This window comes from Saprolegnia diclina (assembly GCF_000281045.1).
Source record: "Saprolegnia diclina VS20 unplaced genomic scaffold supercont1.61, whole genome shotgun sequence".
Lineage (NCBI taxonomy): Eukaryota > Oomycota > Saprolegniomycetes > Saprolegniales > Saprolegniaceae > Saprolegnia > Saprolegnia diclina.
Window position 1 is genome coordinate 56,659 of NW_008246128.1, and position 13,569 is coordinate 70,227.

General features: G+C 57.0%; 6 protein-coding genes across 6 annotated transcripts; 1 reads left to right on the top strand and 5 right to left on the bottom strand.

Moving 5' to 3' along the window:
- Positions 1-1,529: 1,529 nt before the first annotated feature.
- SDRG_13533 (hypothetical protein) lies at positions 1,530-2,347 on the top strand (the record flags this gene model as incomplete). Its single annotated transcript, XM_008619626.1, has 3 exons — positions 1,530-1,679; positions 1,731-2,278; positions 2,335-2,347. The coding sequence occupies 3 exons, from the start codon at positions 1,530-1,532 to the stop codon at positions 2,345-2,347; spliced, it is 711 nt and encodes a 236-aa protein (XP_008617848.1).
- Positions 2,348-2,423: 76 nt separating this feature from the next.
- Positions 2,424-4,136, bottom strand: SDRG_13534 (hypothetical protein). Its single transcript, XM_008619627.1, has 2 exons — positions 3,592-4,136; positions 2,424-3,539 (listed from the first exon to the last, which is right to left on the bottom strand). Exons 1-2 carry the CDS (start codon positions 4,027-4,029, stop codon positions 2,502-2,504), a joined length of 1,476 nt encoding a protein of 491 aa, XP_008617849.1. The 5' UTR covers positions 4,030-4,136; the 3' UTR covers positions 2,424-2,501.
- Positions 4,137-4,815: 679 nt separating this feature from the next.
- On the bottom strand, positions 4,816-6,397 carry SDRG_13535 (hypothetical protein). The gene is made up of 3 exons (XM_008619628.1): positions 6,224-6,397; positions 5,518-6,173; positions 4,816-5,472 (listed from the first exon to the last, which is right to left on the bottom strand). Exons 1-3 carry the CDS (start codon positions 6,273-6,275, stop codon positions 4,954-4,956), a joined length of 1,227 nt encoding a protein of 408 aa, XP_008617850.1. The 5' UTR covers positions 6,276-6,397; the 3' UTR covers positions 4,816-4,953.
- Positions 6,398-7,960: 1,563 nt separating this feature from the next.
- SDRG_13536 (hypothetical protein) lies at positions 7,961-10,930 on the bottom strand. Its single transcript, XM_008619629.1, has 12 exons — positions 10,397-10,930; positions 10,255-10,357; positions 10,086-10,211; positions 9,958-10,022; positions 9,471-9,909; positions 9,278-9,425; positions 9,142-9,236; positions 8,943-9,089; positions 8,686-8,898; positions 8,527-8,639; positions 8,349-8,472; positions 7,961-8,288 (listed from the first exon to the last, which is right to left on the bottom strand). The coding sequence occupies exons 1-12, from the start codon at positions 10,912-10,914 to the stop codon at positions 8,043-8,045; spliced, it is 2,337 nt and encodes a 778-aa protein (XP_008617851.1). The 5' UTR covers positions 10,915-10,930; the 3' UTR covers positions 7,961-8,042.
- A 573-nt stretch (positions 10,931-11,503) lies between these two features.
- SDRG_13537 (hypothetical protein) lies at positions 11,504-12,184 on the bottom strand (the record flags this gene model as incomplete). The annotated part of the gene is made up of 3 exons (XM_008619630.1): positions 11,504-11,517; positions 11,637-11,956; positions 12,003-12,184. The coding sequence occupies 3 exons, from the start codon at positions 12,182-12,184 to the stop codon at positions 11,504-11,506; spliced, it is 516 nt and encodes a 171-aa protein (XP_008617852.1).
- Positions 12,185-12,774: 590 nt separating this feature from the next.
- SDRG_13538 (signal peptidase I) lies at positions 12,775-13,403 on the bottom strand. Its single transcript, XM_008619631.1, has one exon. The coding sequence runs from the start codon at positions 13,375-13,377 to the stop codon at positions 12,826-12,828; it is 552 nt and encodes a 183-aa protein (XP_008617853.1). The 5' UTR covers positions 13,378-13,403; the 3' UTR covers positions 12,775-12,825.
- Between the last annotated feature and the right edge of the window lie 166 nt (positions 13,404-13,569).

Consider the following 13,569-nt stretch of genomic DNA (forward strand, 5'->3'; position numbering starts at 1 on the left):
GCGAGCGAATGAAGAAGAAGGAGATTGCTAGTCTCTACGTATGCGAAGTCTTTGTGTAATTATGAAGATAACGCGAAACACGTTCATAGCCGGCGCGCCACCGCCGCAAGAGCCTTTCAATATCCAGTAATCTATAATCTATTTCACCATTCATGACGAAAATCGCACTTGGAGGCGCGCGGCCGCACGATCACCGACTACGTGTACCTTAGTACAAGGTAGAGGAAAAGGATTTGCGGGCCGCGCGGCCAAACGTGCGGGGCGCAGCGATTGAGGAGGGCGATAATATTGGTGGGCAGGAACGAGGTCAAGCTACATGCCCAGTACATCACAATTGAGCTTCATGTATAGCATCGATAGGGTGGACATACCTTGGACGTTGGCCTTGGCGGAAGGTCGGGGAGGACGCGCGCCGGGTTGGCCTTGGCGACGTGGGGCTCGTCGAGAGCCGGCGTACTAGAGGCAAGAGCCTGATATAGAGACGACAGTGTGAGACGACCGATGTAGGAGGAGGTTGGGAGTTAACCGCCCAACCTCCTCCTACATGACGCCTCGGCTCGGCCTCGCTCGACGTTAGCCACCGGACAACTTGCCACGCGGTCGTGCATCGCGATCGTAAACTGACGCCTGGTGGATATTTATTACTGGCACCGTGCTAGTAATACACGAGAGCGAGGTGCTTGCCAACATGCTTGGTCAAGAGAACACGGGCCTCAGATCCGCGTTCTCTTGATCGAGCATGTTGGCAAGCACCTCGCTCTCGTTGGCAAGCACGTCGCACTCGTTGAGGTCGGCCAATCTCAAAAGGTGCGTAAAGCGAAAGAGCGCACCCAATCCTCGAGGTCATGCATGCATCGGGTTGGGTGCTCATTGTATCCGGAATTCCGGATACGGAACGCATGCCGCTCCAGGCCCGATGCTGAGGCTTGTGGTGGGCTGGCAAACGCTCAAAAAATGAAATCGCTCATACTTGGCATGTTGATAGAATGGACGTCTGGGATCCCAAATCACATCGTCTCGTCGCCGTGCGAGCCATATAGCGGAAGAAATCAACCACCAAAGTTTGTCTCGCGCCGTCTCACTATAGGAGTCTTGGGCAGCTGTGATTTCCCACGAGATTGTTGCCGCCATACTCCTATTTCTTGTCGACATACCCAACGAGACTATAGACATCGTCGATCTCGCACGTGATGGGTGACTTGTCTGAAATTGGCACTTGTGGGCCACGGCCTCGACTACATCGCCACCATGGCGAGCCTTGTCGGTCCCATCCTCGACACGCTCGTCAGTGGCTCGCACTTCTGAGGCTGCCTCCAAGCTGATACCTTCATCGCGCCGCGATCCGAAGCAGCGACTGATGCGCTTGCCACGCCGCTGGTTGATTGATGCACATCAAAACGAGAACCCGCAATCGGCGTTGAAGTTCGCTTTCACATGTCGCGTATTGCCTCTGCATACAAACAGTAGTATAATCAGTTGAAGAACTTGGCACGCGCGAATCTCTACGCCATTGCCGCAGACGCTGGTTGATGGGTGGCACCAACGCGGCGACACTGGCGGCGACGTCCATGTCGACAGCGTACATGGACGCCCTTCAGAGCCTCGATGGCACGGTGCAGATGAATGGCAAGTGCGCTCTAACGGGCGAGCTCTCTGGTATTGGCGCGCCCAAACTTGGCGTTGACGGGTCACTGGGCTGAAACCCGTCGCCGGATCTGGTGCCGGTCAAGCAGCCAGCGTCGGTTGTCGCCAGTCTTGGCACGGCGCCGCTTTTCGTGCCCAAGGAGCACATTTACTTTATCCAAGGCGCAAGCGTGGGCGCGCTACCTCGACGACTGGACGCGGCGCAACATCACGAGCGTCCTCAAGCCCACGTGTCGATGCCTCCAGCTGCATCTCTCGCACGTGACGATCGACGGCCCCGGCGCGCGACACCGTTCCTACCTCGGCTCTGGCGATCGATGCCAACGCTACAGAAGGTGCCTTCGGGCTTCAACGGGTCGGGCCACTACATGCTGCGCTTCCATGCTCGGTACGGTGACGTCCTCGCCGCCTACAAGAAGGTCCTCGGGCCGACGAAGGCAAGTCTGCGCGTCTGGACCCAAGTCGGGGCTCAAGCGCAGCGCCAGCGGGACGCGGCTATGGCAGCGTACCTGGCCGGCGAGCGCGCGGCGCCGACAAAAACCGACGCAGATGCAGTCATTGCGGCGCTCGAAGCTCAGCAGCCGCTATTGCAGACGCCAACACCGATTGTCGGCCGGGACAGCCGCCCCCATGGGTACGAGTCTGACGAGTTTGATCGCTACTACTACAGAAACGATGACATACAAGCAGTCTGTATGCATGAGGGAATGAGCATCGCAAGCAAGGACCTCATGACATAATCTAAGGGATACGCTAGGATAGAAGCAAGAATAGAGAAGTTGAGACAAGATAGGATGCGTAGTATAGATTAGTATAGGTTAGAGGTCGTATTTTCACCCGTGGCCGTCGTCAAAGAGTCAGACGGCACCCGCAGTGTTGCCCTTGCCGTACCCATTGTTGTACTCTTCCGGGTAGATTTCGAGCCAGGCTGCATGCAACGACGCGTAGTGTTCGGGCTGCGTGAGCTGCCACCCCATCGGGTCCTCGGCCCAGAGCACAAAGATGGTCGTGACCGCGCTCGCCATGAGCGACATGAGCACGTTGTTGACGATGAAGCCGACGATGAACGCGCCAAAGCCAACGACATACTCGGGGTCCTTCAAGCCAGGAAACTCGGCTTCGTGGCCCGGGCGGTTGACCAAGCTCATGCCAAACCACGCCGTGAGGAGACCGACGGCGATGTTCCCGAGGAAGAAGACCTTGCCCGTGAGGTCGTCGTTGACGATCGCTGTCCAGCCCTTTGCAGCAAAGAGCGCCGAGACGTGCTGGCCCGCTGTGACAAACGAATAGCCGTGGATACCAACGTACGCGTAGGCGAACCGGTTAAAGGTCTCGACCCACGACCGAATGCAGCCAATGATGCACGCGACGCAGGCAATGAGGCAGGCCGCAATGCAGTTGCCGCTCTGCCCCACGAGGCTCGAGAGTACGTTGAGCGTCGTCTCGATGGCTTCAAGGATCGCGACGAGGAGCGACCCAAAGCAGATGCTGCCGAGGTTGAGCGTCACCGCGCGGAGCCAGGACGCGATCGTGAGGCACGGCGCCGCCGCATTGACCTTCCAGCTCGCGACCGTGCCCGAGACCGTGACGGCGACGATGTTCTTGACGACCGACGCGCCCCAGTAGAGCACGAGGAGCATGCCAAAGAGCGACCCGAGGAAAGGACCCCACTTGATGTTGACGTTGCAGTCGCTTAGCGTCGCCGCGCTCTTGCAGGTGCTGTTGATGACGAGATAGTCTTGGTGGTGGGCGAGGCCGAACGCGCCAACGACCCACGTGATGCCCCATGCAAATTGGACGCCCGCCATGAGCATGCCCACGAGGAGCGTCATGGGCAGGCGGAAGAGCGCGCAGCCCGCGACCTTGAGGTGCTTGGCCGCAAAGCGCACCCGGTTCTATCAAGAGAAACTGTCAGCGACGCGATTCAAGGGGGACGCGTGGACGTACCCGGATGCAGATCGAGTAGAGAAGCAGCAGCAGCGAAAGCGTGCCAAAGACAACCGCGGGCCACCAGTAGTAGTCAATCTTGCGGTCGTAGAGCTCCTTGGTGAAGAAGATTGCGGCGGCGGCGCTGGCCGCGATGAGGAGGCCGAGCGTCGCCCAGATGAGAAACTCACCGAGAAACATCATGACGACGATCCACAAGAGCGACGCGCCGAGCGCGAGGAAGCCGCAGTACGTCACGTACTGCATGACCATCTTGAAGCCGGTCGAGCTGGTCGCGTCCGTGACTTCGGTCGCGGTCACGAGCGCCGGGCCGTAGCTGCCGGCGAAGAAGAGCGTCATGATGAGGACACCGAGGAAGATGGCGAGGAAGAAGACGTCGTTGCACTCGCGCTTGGCGCCTTCCTGCTGCGCATGGTACGAGTCGCGCTCTCGGGCCATTCGCAAGTCGGAAGCAGAATCGGAAATGGCAACGTCGCTGGAGCCAGCGGCCACGTGGGACAGCGAAGGTTATTAGCCTGTCCAACAGCAGTGCAATTAATTATTCGCCTTCTGATTGGCTGCGACATATTGGGTATCTAAAATCGCACGAAAATATATCGACCTTGCTGTCACACGCCGTCGACGGCGGAAGGAGCCAAAGACAACTTGGGCATGGGACACAGGCGGTCGGCAAAGGTATACGGCGAACGAGGAATATCTGCGTGGCGCTGCTTTCAAGCGAGCGAGATGGCGAGCGCCAGGCACGTACCGCGATACTAACGCCCTACAGTGTACTTCGAGTGTACTTGTGCTGTCGTACATGGCTGACCAGTGCCATCATCCTGGACAGACTCGCCGAGACGGCTCGCGATTCATGATGGATGACGCGTACTTTGCATAGAGCTGCATGTCAGTTCTTATTTTCCAAGTATTCGCAGCAGCCTTGAAGTCGCACGCGGCCACCATAGCCGTGCGAAGCGGACACTACAGTCGCTGGATTCACTAGCGGTCAAGCCCAGCTCGGGCAAGCTGGGGATGCGGGTGGGTAGTAAGTAGTTCAAGGTCGTATGCGGCGGCTCAGAATCGTTCGAAGGAAGTTTCGATCGAAAGTTCGTTGGCATTCGAATTTGCTAACGCACCGTGAGCACTGTAGCTTCGCGGGTATCACGCAAGCAAATGCTAGCCCCGGGTTCCGTGTTCATTTCCAAATTATTTCATGTCCATCAGTCCAGCATATTTAATTGAAGCATTCAGGTTGTCTCGACCTTATGACGTGGCAGCACTACATTCATTATAATCATCATCAACAACCTACGCTCGGTTTCCTTGCTTTTTAAATACTATGGACACCTTGTCTTCTTCTCGGCAAAGTCGGTGTCGTCGTTAGAGCTCGTACGAATCGCGGTCGCCGCCGGTCTCGGTGCCGCGGTCGTCGATCGAGTACTCTGAGTACTGGGACGAGTAGCGCACGATGCTGGCCTCCGAGTCGGCGCGGTCAATGTCAAAGGTCGTGCTTGCATATGACGCGCGCGAGTCACCGGACGTTGCCAGAAAGTTTTCACTCTCCCGGTCGTCCATGCGCGGCGGCTCGTCGACCCAGCCGGCACTCGACGCGCTAGAGCTCCGGTGCGACTTACCGCCGATCTGCATGACGTCCGAGCCGTCCGAGAAGCGCGTGAGGTTCATCGAGTTGCGCCGCTCCAGGATCGGGAGCGTGCTCACACGCGGCTCGTTGTACGTGAACGTCACGTTGCCGCCCATCGCGTTAGCTTTGCGCGCAATGTCGGTCGGCGGCGCCTCGGCGTAGAAGCTCGCTTGGTTCGGCGGTGGCAGCGGCTTGCCAAACATGCTGTTGTTGTTGTTGGACATGGGTTCAAATTTGGTCGGCGGCGCTGCGTTGTACTAGAGATAATGTAAGCTTTTTTGCGAAATGCGAATGCGAGGTACCGGTCGCACGGGCGAGACGGGTTTGCCCGTGGGCGCAGCCGGCGGCGGTGAGTCAAGGTCCGGGTACTCGTCGTCACCGCCGCTGTTGGCCTTCATGACGACGGCGGCGACGATGCCACCGACAACGGCGAGGCCACCGATAACAGCTGCCCACATTTGCCAGTTGCCCGACGAGAAGAAGCCTTCGGAGCTCGTGCTGGCGCCCGAGCCGGAGCTCGACGCCTTCTTCTTGGTCGTCGGTTCAGTCGTGTTGCTGGAGCCGGTCGTTGAGCTCGTCAGCGAAGCCACAGGCTCGGCGGTCGCCGTCGGCGTCTCACCTGTTGCGCTCGACGCGGAGCTCACAGTCTTGATGGGCGGAATCGTGATGGGTACGACAGAGATCTTGGTTGGTGTTGTGACGATCGGCGCGGCGGTCGATTGCGTTGGCGCGGCCGTCGACGGTCCCGGCGCCGACGTCACGACAGGCTTGGGTGTCACGGGTGTCGGCGCCAGCGTCGGAGCTTCCGTGGGCGCGACCGTCACCGGCGCAAGGGTCGGCGCCACGGTCGGCTTTGGTGACGGCGATACCACTGGTGTTGTAGTCGACGCAACTGGCGCGGACGACGGTGCGGTCGACGGCGTCGCGGAGGGCTCGACCTGGGCCATGCACGCGATACCTAAGGTCGTGCCGTGTAAGCCTGTGCTGTGGACGTCCGAGGTAGCGTACCCATGCTGAGGAGGACGAGGAGGCTCAGCCATCCTCGTGGGAAGAGCGCCATCGGTGCTAGAAAAGGGGCTAAACGGACTCTGGTTTCGGTGCCATCGGGCAGCTCGGCCAGCCGGTACTTTCCTCGTCGAGTGGCAAACTCGCCAACGAGCCAATCAGCTCACGCGAGGTTGCTCGTCTCTTGGCATTTTAACCAATCGGCGGACTGGAAGAGCCAGACCAGATGTAGTCACCTCGTAATGGGTTGGGCGGAGTGCTACATCCCAACAGTGGCGCCTTGAGTCTTCGATGCGCTCGCTTTTCGCTCCCCTTCGAGTTACGCAGAGGCCTGCCATCAGCCACAACAATACTAGATTATAGCAGGGGCTTGGAACATTGAGGGCGATGGGCGCGGATGCAAGGCCAGCAGCGTCAAGCCAGTCGAGCGATGTACACTTCAAGCGTGCATCTGTGGCGAGAAATGCGACCAACGAGCATTCGAGGAATCGACGTTGTGGTGCTGCCGCAGCATCTTTGTGCCAAGTCGTTCCTGCAGCGGAACGCTTTGTTCTTCTACAGTCGATTCGTTCATTGGCCTTTGACCGCCGTTTGCAGTGTAGCTTCAATGTGTACACACCACAGAACGTGCCAGCTGCTTGAGGAACCATCCAAGCACCAGAAGGAACGGGCAACGTATGCTTGCCTATGTGCCGCACGCCGATCACCCACGCTCCCCACTCGGCAGGCACCACCGAAATGCAAAGTGAGCTCCAGTACGAGACCGAAACCATATCACAAATGACGTGGCAGCGATGCCGTAGCTCCCGTGAACAGTCCACTCGTAGGACCAGCTCGGTGTAGTTGAAGTACTCTTGTCGTTGTAGTGAGTCTGTGTACGTCGAGTGTGAACTATTACTAGAACTAGGTGCCTTCCAATTTGATGCGAGATATGACGGCGGTGGCTGTGGAGCTTGGCCGTTGCGAATCTAGATGGCGCAGGCCAAAAGGATGTGGTCGCGGAGCCAGTCGTGGTGGTGTATGGCAGCCATCTCGAGGAAGAGATGTATGGTTTGGTTGTTTACACCACGTGTAGCTTGAGATCGTTCTATCCAAGGAGGTAGGCCAAGACCCGCGGCGCGGAGAGCGATCACCCCGAGAAATACGTGGTCGTTGGGAGCACAACATGTTTGTTTTCTAAAACAACCATTTTTTCACCACTTGAATCGCTGACAAGGACCAAAAGCTCCAAGTGCACAGGTAACGCTTGGTGTTTGTGGTGTTTTCTGATTGAAAGCATTTGATGGAACCATGATTGTCGTTACGACGAGTGGCGTTGCTACCGCGATGCGATAACGTCAGGACTCGCGCCGTTCAGAGCTACTGTGCCTTATAATTGGCATCCATATCTAAAAAGGCTGAAAAAGATCCCCCGACATTCCGCGTTGTATCATGTATCAACGTCGACGCTGGTTACCATTTGTGATTGGCAGAACGAGATGTATGTAGACTTATCGATCTGGATCTGTGGTGTTTCTAGCAAAAAATATACTAGTACTTGTCTCCGTACAAGCAAGACTTCTGGTAGACAACACGAGCGCGTTGTTGTTGAGATGAGATGCGCTTGAGATCGAAACATGTAGCTCGACGATTGGCGCAAAACCTCACGTTGTCCACCGTACCAAGGTGCAGAGTTGCCTCATACTGCAACAGCGAATTGATCTTGGTCAACCCTTTTCCGTGCACACTGCATGTGCTTGCAACGGAAAATGAAATCGACTCTCGTACGTACACGTAGCCATCAATTCTCACTGGCAGCTCAAATAAAAGACCAAAGCCGTATCTATTTTGCCTTGTACCACGACGAGTCGATCTTGGCATCCACTTCCATGCGCACTGAGAGCGGTGATTCGAATGGATTCTCCATGAGGTCGACGAGGAGCGCACACGCCTCCTTTGCGTGCTCTTCCGGTCCCTCCAAAATGATTTCATCGTGGATCTGGCACACCATTTCGAACCCGAGCTCGCGGAGCCGCGGGTTCTTGTGGACGTTGAGCATCGCCTGCATGACCACATCGGCAGCTGCTCCCTACCGATTCAAAAATTAGATATTCAGAAAAATCCGAAAATTCAAAAAAAATCACGATACCTGAATCGGCGTGTTGATGGCCGCGCGCTCGGCGTGGGACTTGGCTTTCCTGGCAGCAAAGCTCTTGGACGTCGACGTTGCGTCCGGAAGCATGCGATACCGACCCATGAGCGTCCGCGTGTACCTTTATCCGCCGCAATCTCAATCTCAAACGAACAAACTTTGCATCGATGCGTACCCAAAGAGCCGTGCAGTCTGGATCGCTTGCTCTTGCCACTTTTTCACTTCGGGGCGGTCGGCGTACCAGCGCTCGAGGGTCTTGGCCGCCTCCTCGCGCGACACGTTGAAGTCCTACACCGTTTCCATCAATAAGATCAGAGTCGTAGAGCCGGCCTACCTTGGCAAGGCCAAACGGTGTCTTGCCGTAGGCGATCGAAAAATTGAGGATCTTGGCGTCCTTGCGCTCTTTCGCGAACGCGTCTTTGAGCAGCGGCACGGGCGGCTTGCCCTTGGACGAGTCCCACTCAAGAAGCACTTCGCCCGCCTCGACGGCTTTCTGGACGTACTCGTACATGCCCATCGCTGTCCGCGAATGAAAATCGCCGCCCGCCTACTCCTGATGTAAGATGCCATACGACTATCGAAGCACGGGACCTTGAAGGCTTCGATCATGCCCTTGCACTGCGTCACGTGCGCAAGCAGACGCAGCTCGAGCTGACTGTAATCGGCGACAATCAAGAGCTTCCCCGGCGGCGCCGTGAACGCGTCCCGGATCTTGTACCGATCCTTGTCCATCGACGGCTACGACAACGCAGCATGAGTCGACGCAAAGTCACCACGTGATTGGTCCAACTTGGTTTTGCAAATTGGGTTTCCGACTCGAGAGACGGCCCGTGTCCGTATTCAGGTTCAACGCACAGTGCACGCGGCCATTTTCATCCGCGAGGTCTAGTCCAGTGTCAATCTTTCAATCTGTCAAGTGGAATTACCTTGGAGCGGCAGGATAAAGTTGTTGAGCATCGTGTTGATGCTGCTAATGTCGTACATTTGCTTGAGCGCGCGACAGGCCGCGGCGCCCTCTTCCTTGTCGGCAAAGTGCTCGTACGCAGAGCCGTATTTCGGCGGGTCCGCGAGTGGCTACGTTGCATGTCGGTATCCAAAAATCGAATGCGAGAGTTCTACCTTGCCCGCCAGCTCTCTTAGCACCTCGCTCGTCGCGGCCGGGGCGCCGCTCGCCGTAAAGGCTATCGGGGGAATCCCGAGGCCGCGGATCGTAATCTCACGCTTCTTCTTCGCCCGCTTCTTCTCGGGCTCAATGATTTGCTCAATGTTTTCGACGTCAAATGTCTTTTCGAGCGGGAGGTCGACGCTCTTTTTCAGGTTGGCATACGGGGCAAAGAGCAGCTGCTGCTTTTGCGACGCCGAGTAGATGTTCATGCGGTGGGCTTCCGGCACATACCGGCTGGCCCACGCAAGGACACTTTCTTCGAGCTTCTTTTGCTCGGCGAGCGCGTCCAACTCGACGCGCGCCAAGAAGCTCCGGTCCACGTGCATGCCCTTGCGCTCAATGTCGGTGAGGCACTCGCCAAACGGCACAATGTACTGCTGGTAAAACTCATACCTGCGTAAACTCCGATGAAAATCATATAAAATCAATGCCGTATCGTACATGGACTGCCGACCATCGACCGGCGAGTGGTGCCACAATGTGGCTTCGAGCTTGTGCTTGAGCACCTGGGGATAGAGATATGACATATACGCTAGAATGACGCAGAAAACGACAGAGAAACAAAGTACCTTGTGCAAAAACCACGTGCATTCGGCATCGTATGCACTGTATCGAATCCAGCGCTCGCGAAATTCGGGAAAGCGCTGCAGCTCTTCAACCAGCGGCAGCAAAAGATCTTTGCCAGCACTGCCGTCCTAAGCAACGCCATGAAATCAAGCGCTTTGGTCGGCGACGTACCTTCTTGAGCTTGGGCACGCCGAATAGCTCCTTCATCGGCTTCTTGCGGGCGTGCATGAGGTCGGCCGAGAGCGCTTCCAGCGAGTACCCGCCTTTTTGAAACCTAACGCGCATGAGGAAATACGGCGTCGTCGGTTCGTACCGCGCCGTGTTCCAGAGCCGGGCCATGTGCATCGTGTCGCCGCCGAGGCCTTGGACGTTGATGTTGGTCGTCTTGTTGTACAGCACGTGGCGATCGAACGAGTAGTTGTGCCAGATCTTCTTGGTTGTCTGCGACTCGAGAAAACCGCGAAAGTACTCGAGCGTCCCGTCGGCCGCGTCGAGGTTGTCGACCCACACGTACGGGCCATTGCCAAAGTCGACGTCGGGACCGCTGTAGATCGAGAGGCAGGTGACGTGCCCATTGCCGACCGGACCCACCTTCTTGACGTCGATCTGGGCCACCTCGGTATCGCACGCATGGAAGTGGTCGGGCCCGAGCGACGCCAGCACCTGGAGCACGCGCTCAGCGCTCTGCTTGTCCTGGACGAGCGTCACGGGGCGCATGTCGTCAGCCTCGGTGAGGCCCTCAAGCAGGTGGGCATGGTCGGCGATGCTAGAGCTCCAGCGCGGGCGAAGACCTCGCGCGGCCAAGCGCGGACGAGCCAAGGACCGCCACATGCAATTTGGTTTGGGCCAATGATACCGCTGGCAACGCATTGGCTAGCCACACGCAACGCCAAGTGGTCCATCGCCTTGGGTCGCGCTATATTGCTCAGCGGATTCTTCGCACGAGTTGATAAATGCTAGCATTGACTTGTGTGGAGACCAAGCGTGCATGCACAAGGGTAGGTCGGCATGGTAACGGCCTGCCTGGGATCGATCGAGTTGCAAATGGCGTGTTTTTAGCTGGTCGAATTGTGTGTACGCCTCGAATGGCTGGATCCAAAGGCGATTCTGGTTGGCTTATTTAGGACATGGTCAGTCCATGTTCCACTGTACAGTACACGGATGGATGTGATTGGTCAATTAAGACGGCAAGTGCCGCCGATTTCACCAAAAAGGGCAGCTTTGAAAAGCGCGCTGCAATCGAGATCCCGCCCCGGCAGAAACCTATATCCGGATTCCGGTTAATTCGGATGATGACACACCAGGACTCGACCAAAGCTCTCGCCAAAGCCCTTACACATACCGGTATGACGCACAGGCACTAACCATCGATCCCTCCAAGCAACTATCCAAGTCAAGTCGAGGTGAAGTCGTCTATTCATTAGAAACGGGTGGCTAGATGTGCAGATATCTGATCGCCAAGCGACGCATGCAATGGCCGTGTCGCTAGACGCAATGCCAACAAAGAGAAGCAGCCACAAGAAAAAAGAGCGCCCCATAAGCATGGAAGGTACCGCGCGAGGATACTGCTCCATAGATCGTTCGGGTAATGAGACCCAATGCGACGATCTTGAAGAGTGGGTAGTCGTTCATGGCGATAACCACCTGACCCACGTACGGGATCGAGGCGCGGGCAACGCCAAGGATATCGCGTCGCTGCAGCCAGAGCTGGCCCGGCGCGTACAGCCCGCGATCGTTCACGTTGTTGTCATCACCCTTGGTCAAGTAAAACTCGACGCCATCCGACTTGCGCGTATGGACTTGAAGCACGCGGTGGGCAATCGCGAATGTCGCGGCCTTGCACCGTGAAGTCGACAGTGTCGCCAGTATCAATCTTGGACGCACCGTTGTCGAGGAAGAGGATGTCGCCACGCTGGAACGTGGGCGGGCTGCCGCTGAGCACGACAACGATCGGCGATGCGCAGCGCGTCACAGCTACGAGCCCGCGCCAGAGCACGAGGCCGCTTGCAGCAACCAATATGAGGTGGGCGAGCCAGCGCTTGCTCGGACGGCGCCGACGTCTCAGGTCTCGGCGGCAGTCGCCCACAACCGATCTCGTCATCGTGTCAATCTTGGTGGAATCGCCCATATGAGTAACCGGATGACAGCCCGTGGTATCCGGTTGAAACCTGTCAAATCAATGCCAGCCAAGACAACGTCGCTTGTTGCCGGCCGTTAAACAATATTGTACATGCATCGAACTACTAGTTTTATCGCATAGTAGATGGCGCCGAAGTCGTCTCGACGGGTGATTCTGTCGTCTTCTTGGGGCTGGCAGTGGCGTCGCGGTGGTTCACTGAGGTGGGTTGTGTCCCACAAACGTGATGAGATCCCATCATTCGGTTGGATGGTACTAGCAGTTGGGTACAGCCCGCGGCTATCCAATATGCTCGGCCATGCATACCTACCTCGGTGATGGACTCGTACCAATTAACTCAGAAGAGGCAATGTTGCACTCTGCGGTGCGCTTCAAGAAGGTGCAGCGCGGTACGAGAAGATGCATGGACGCTTGGCGCCAACGACACACCTACACAGCAGCTTCGTTCATCTAGCTGAATCTGCGTCGAGGCAACGTAGCTCTAAGCGCTTCGACATGCAGCGCCGTGGCTGCATACCGCAGGGTCGACTCCACCGTATATATCTAATCAAACGAGGAGCTTGCACGTAGGACCGTTGCCATATAGAGTACATCAAGTCGTCGCTCTATTCTCGCTGTGTAAAGGCCATGATGGCCATGAGGCCGACGGCGAGGATCTTGAGGGCCGGGTAGTCGTTCATGAGGATGGTTGCCATGCCCACGTACGGGATCGAGGCGCGCGCAATGCCAACGATATCGCCGCGCTGCAGCCAGAGCTGGCCCGGCGCGTAGAGCCCACGGTCGTCGACGTTGTTGTTGTCGCCCTTGGTCAAGTAAAAGTCGACGCCGTCCGACTTGCGCGTATGGACTTTGAGCACGCGATGGACGATCGGGATGTCCCGGTCCTTGATCTTGAAGACGACAATGTCGCCAATGTCGAGGTTGGGCTTGTTGTTGTCGAGGAAGAGGATGTCACCGCGCTGGAAAGCCGGCTCCATGCTGCCACTGAGCACGACGACGATCGGCGACTCGCCAAGCGTCCAGCCCATGAGGCCGCGCCAGATCATGAGCGCGCTCGTGATGACCATGATGAGGTTGAGCGCCTGATGCGTGAGCTGCCGCTTGTTCTTGTTGAGGCGTCGGACCTCTTCCACCTGCTGCTCGACCATCTTCATCATCGTAGCGTCGTCGGTCTCGGCCGCGGAATCGCAAAATTGAGACCACGTGGCAAGTGAATGCCAACCGGATGACCACAATTGTATCCGGTATTTACCTGTCTAATGTGATACTTTTGATCCTATCATGTATTACGAGAGGTTTTATAACGATACCAGGGGCTGTTCACGCAGCTAGCCAAGAGGAGTAGTACA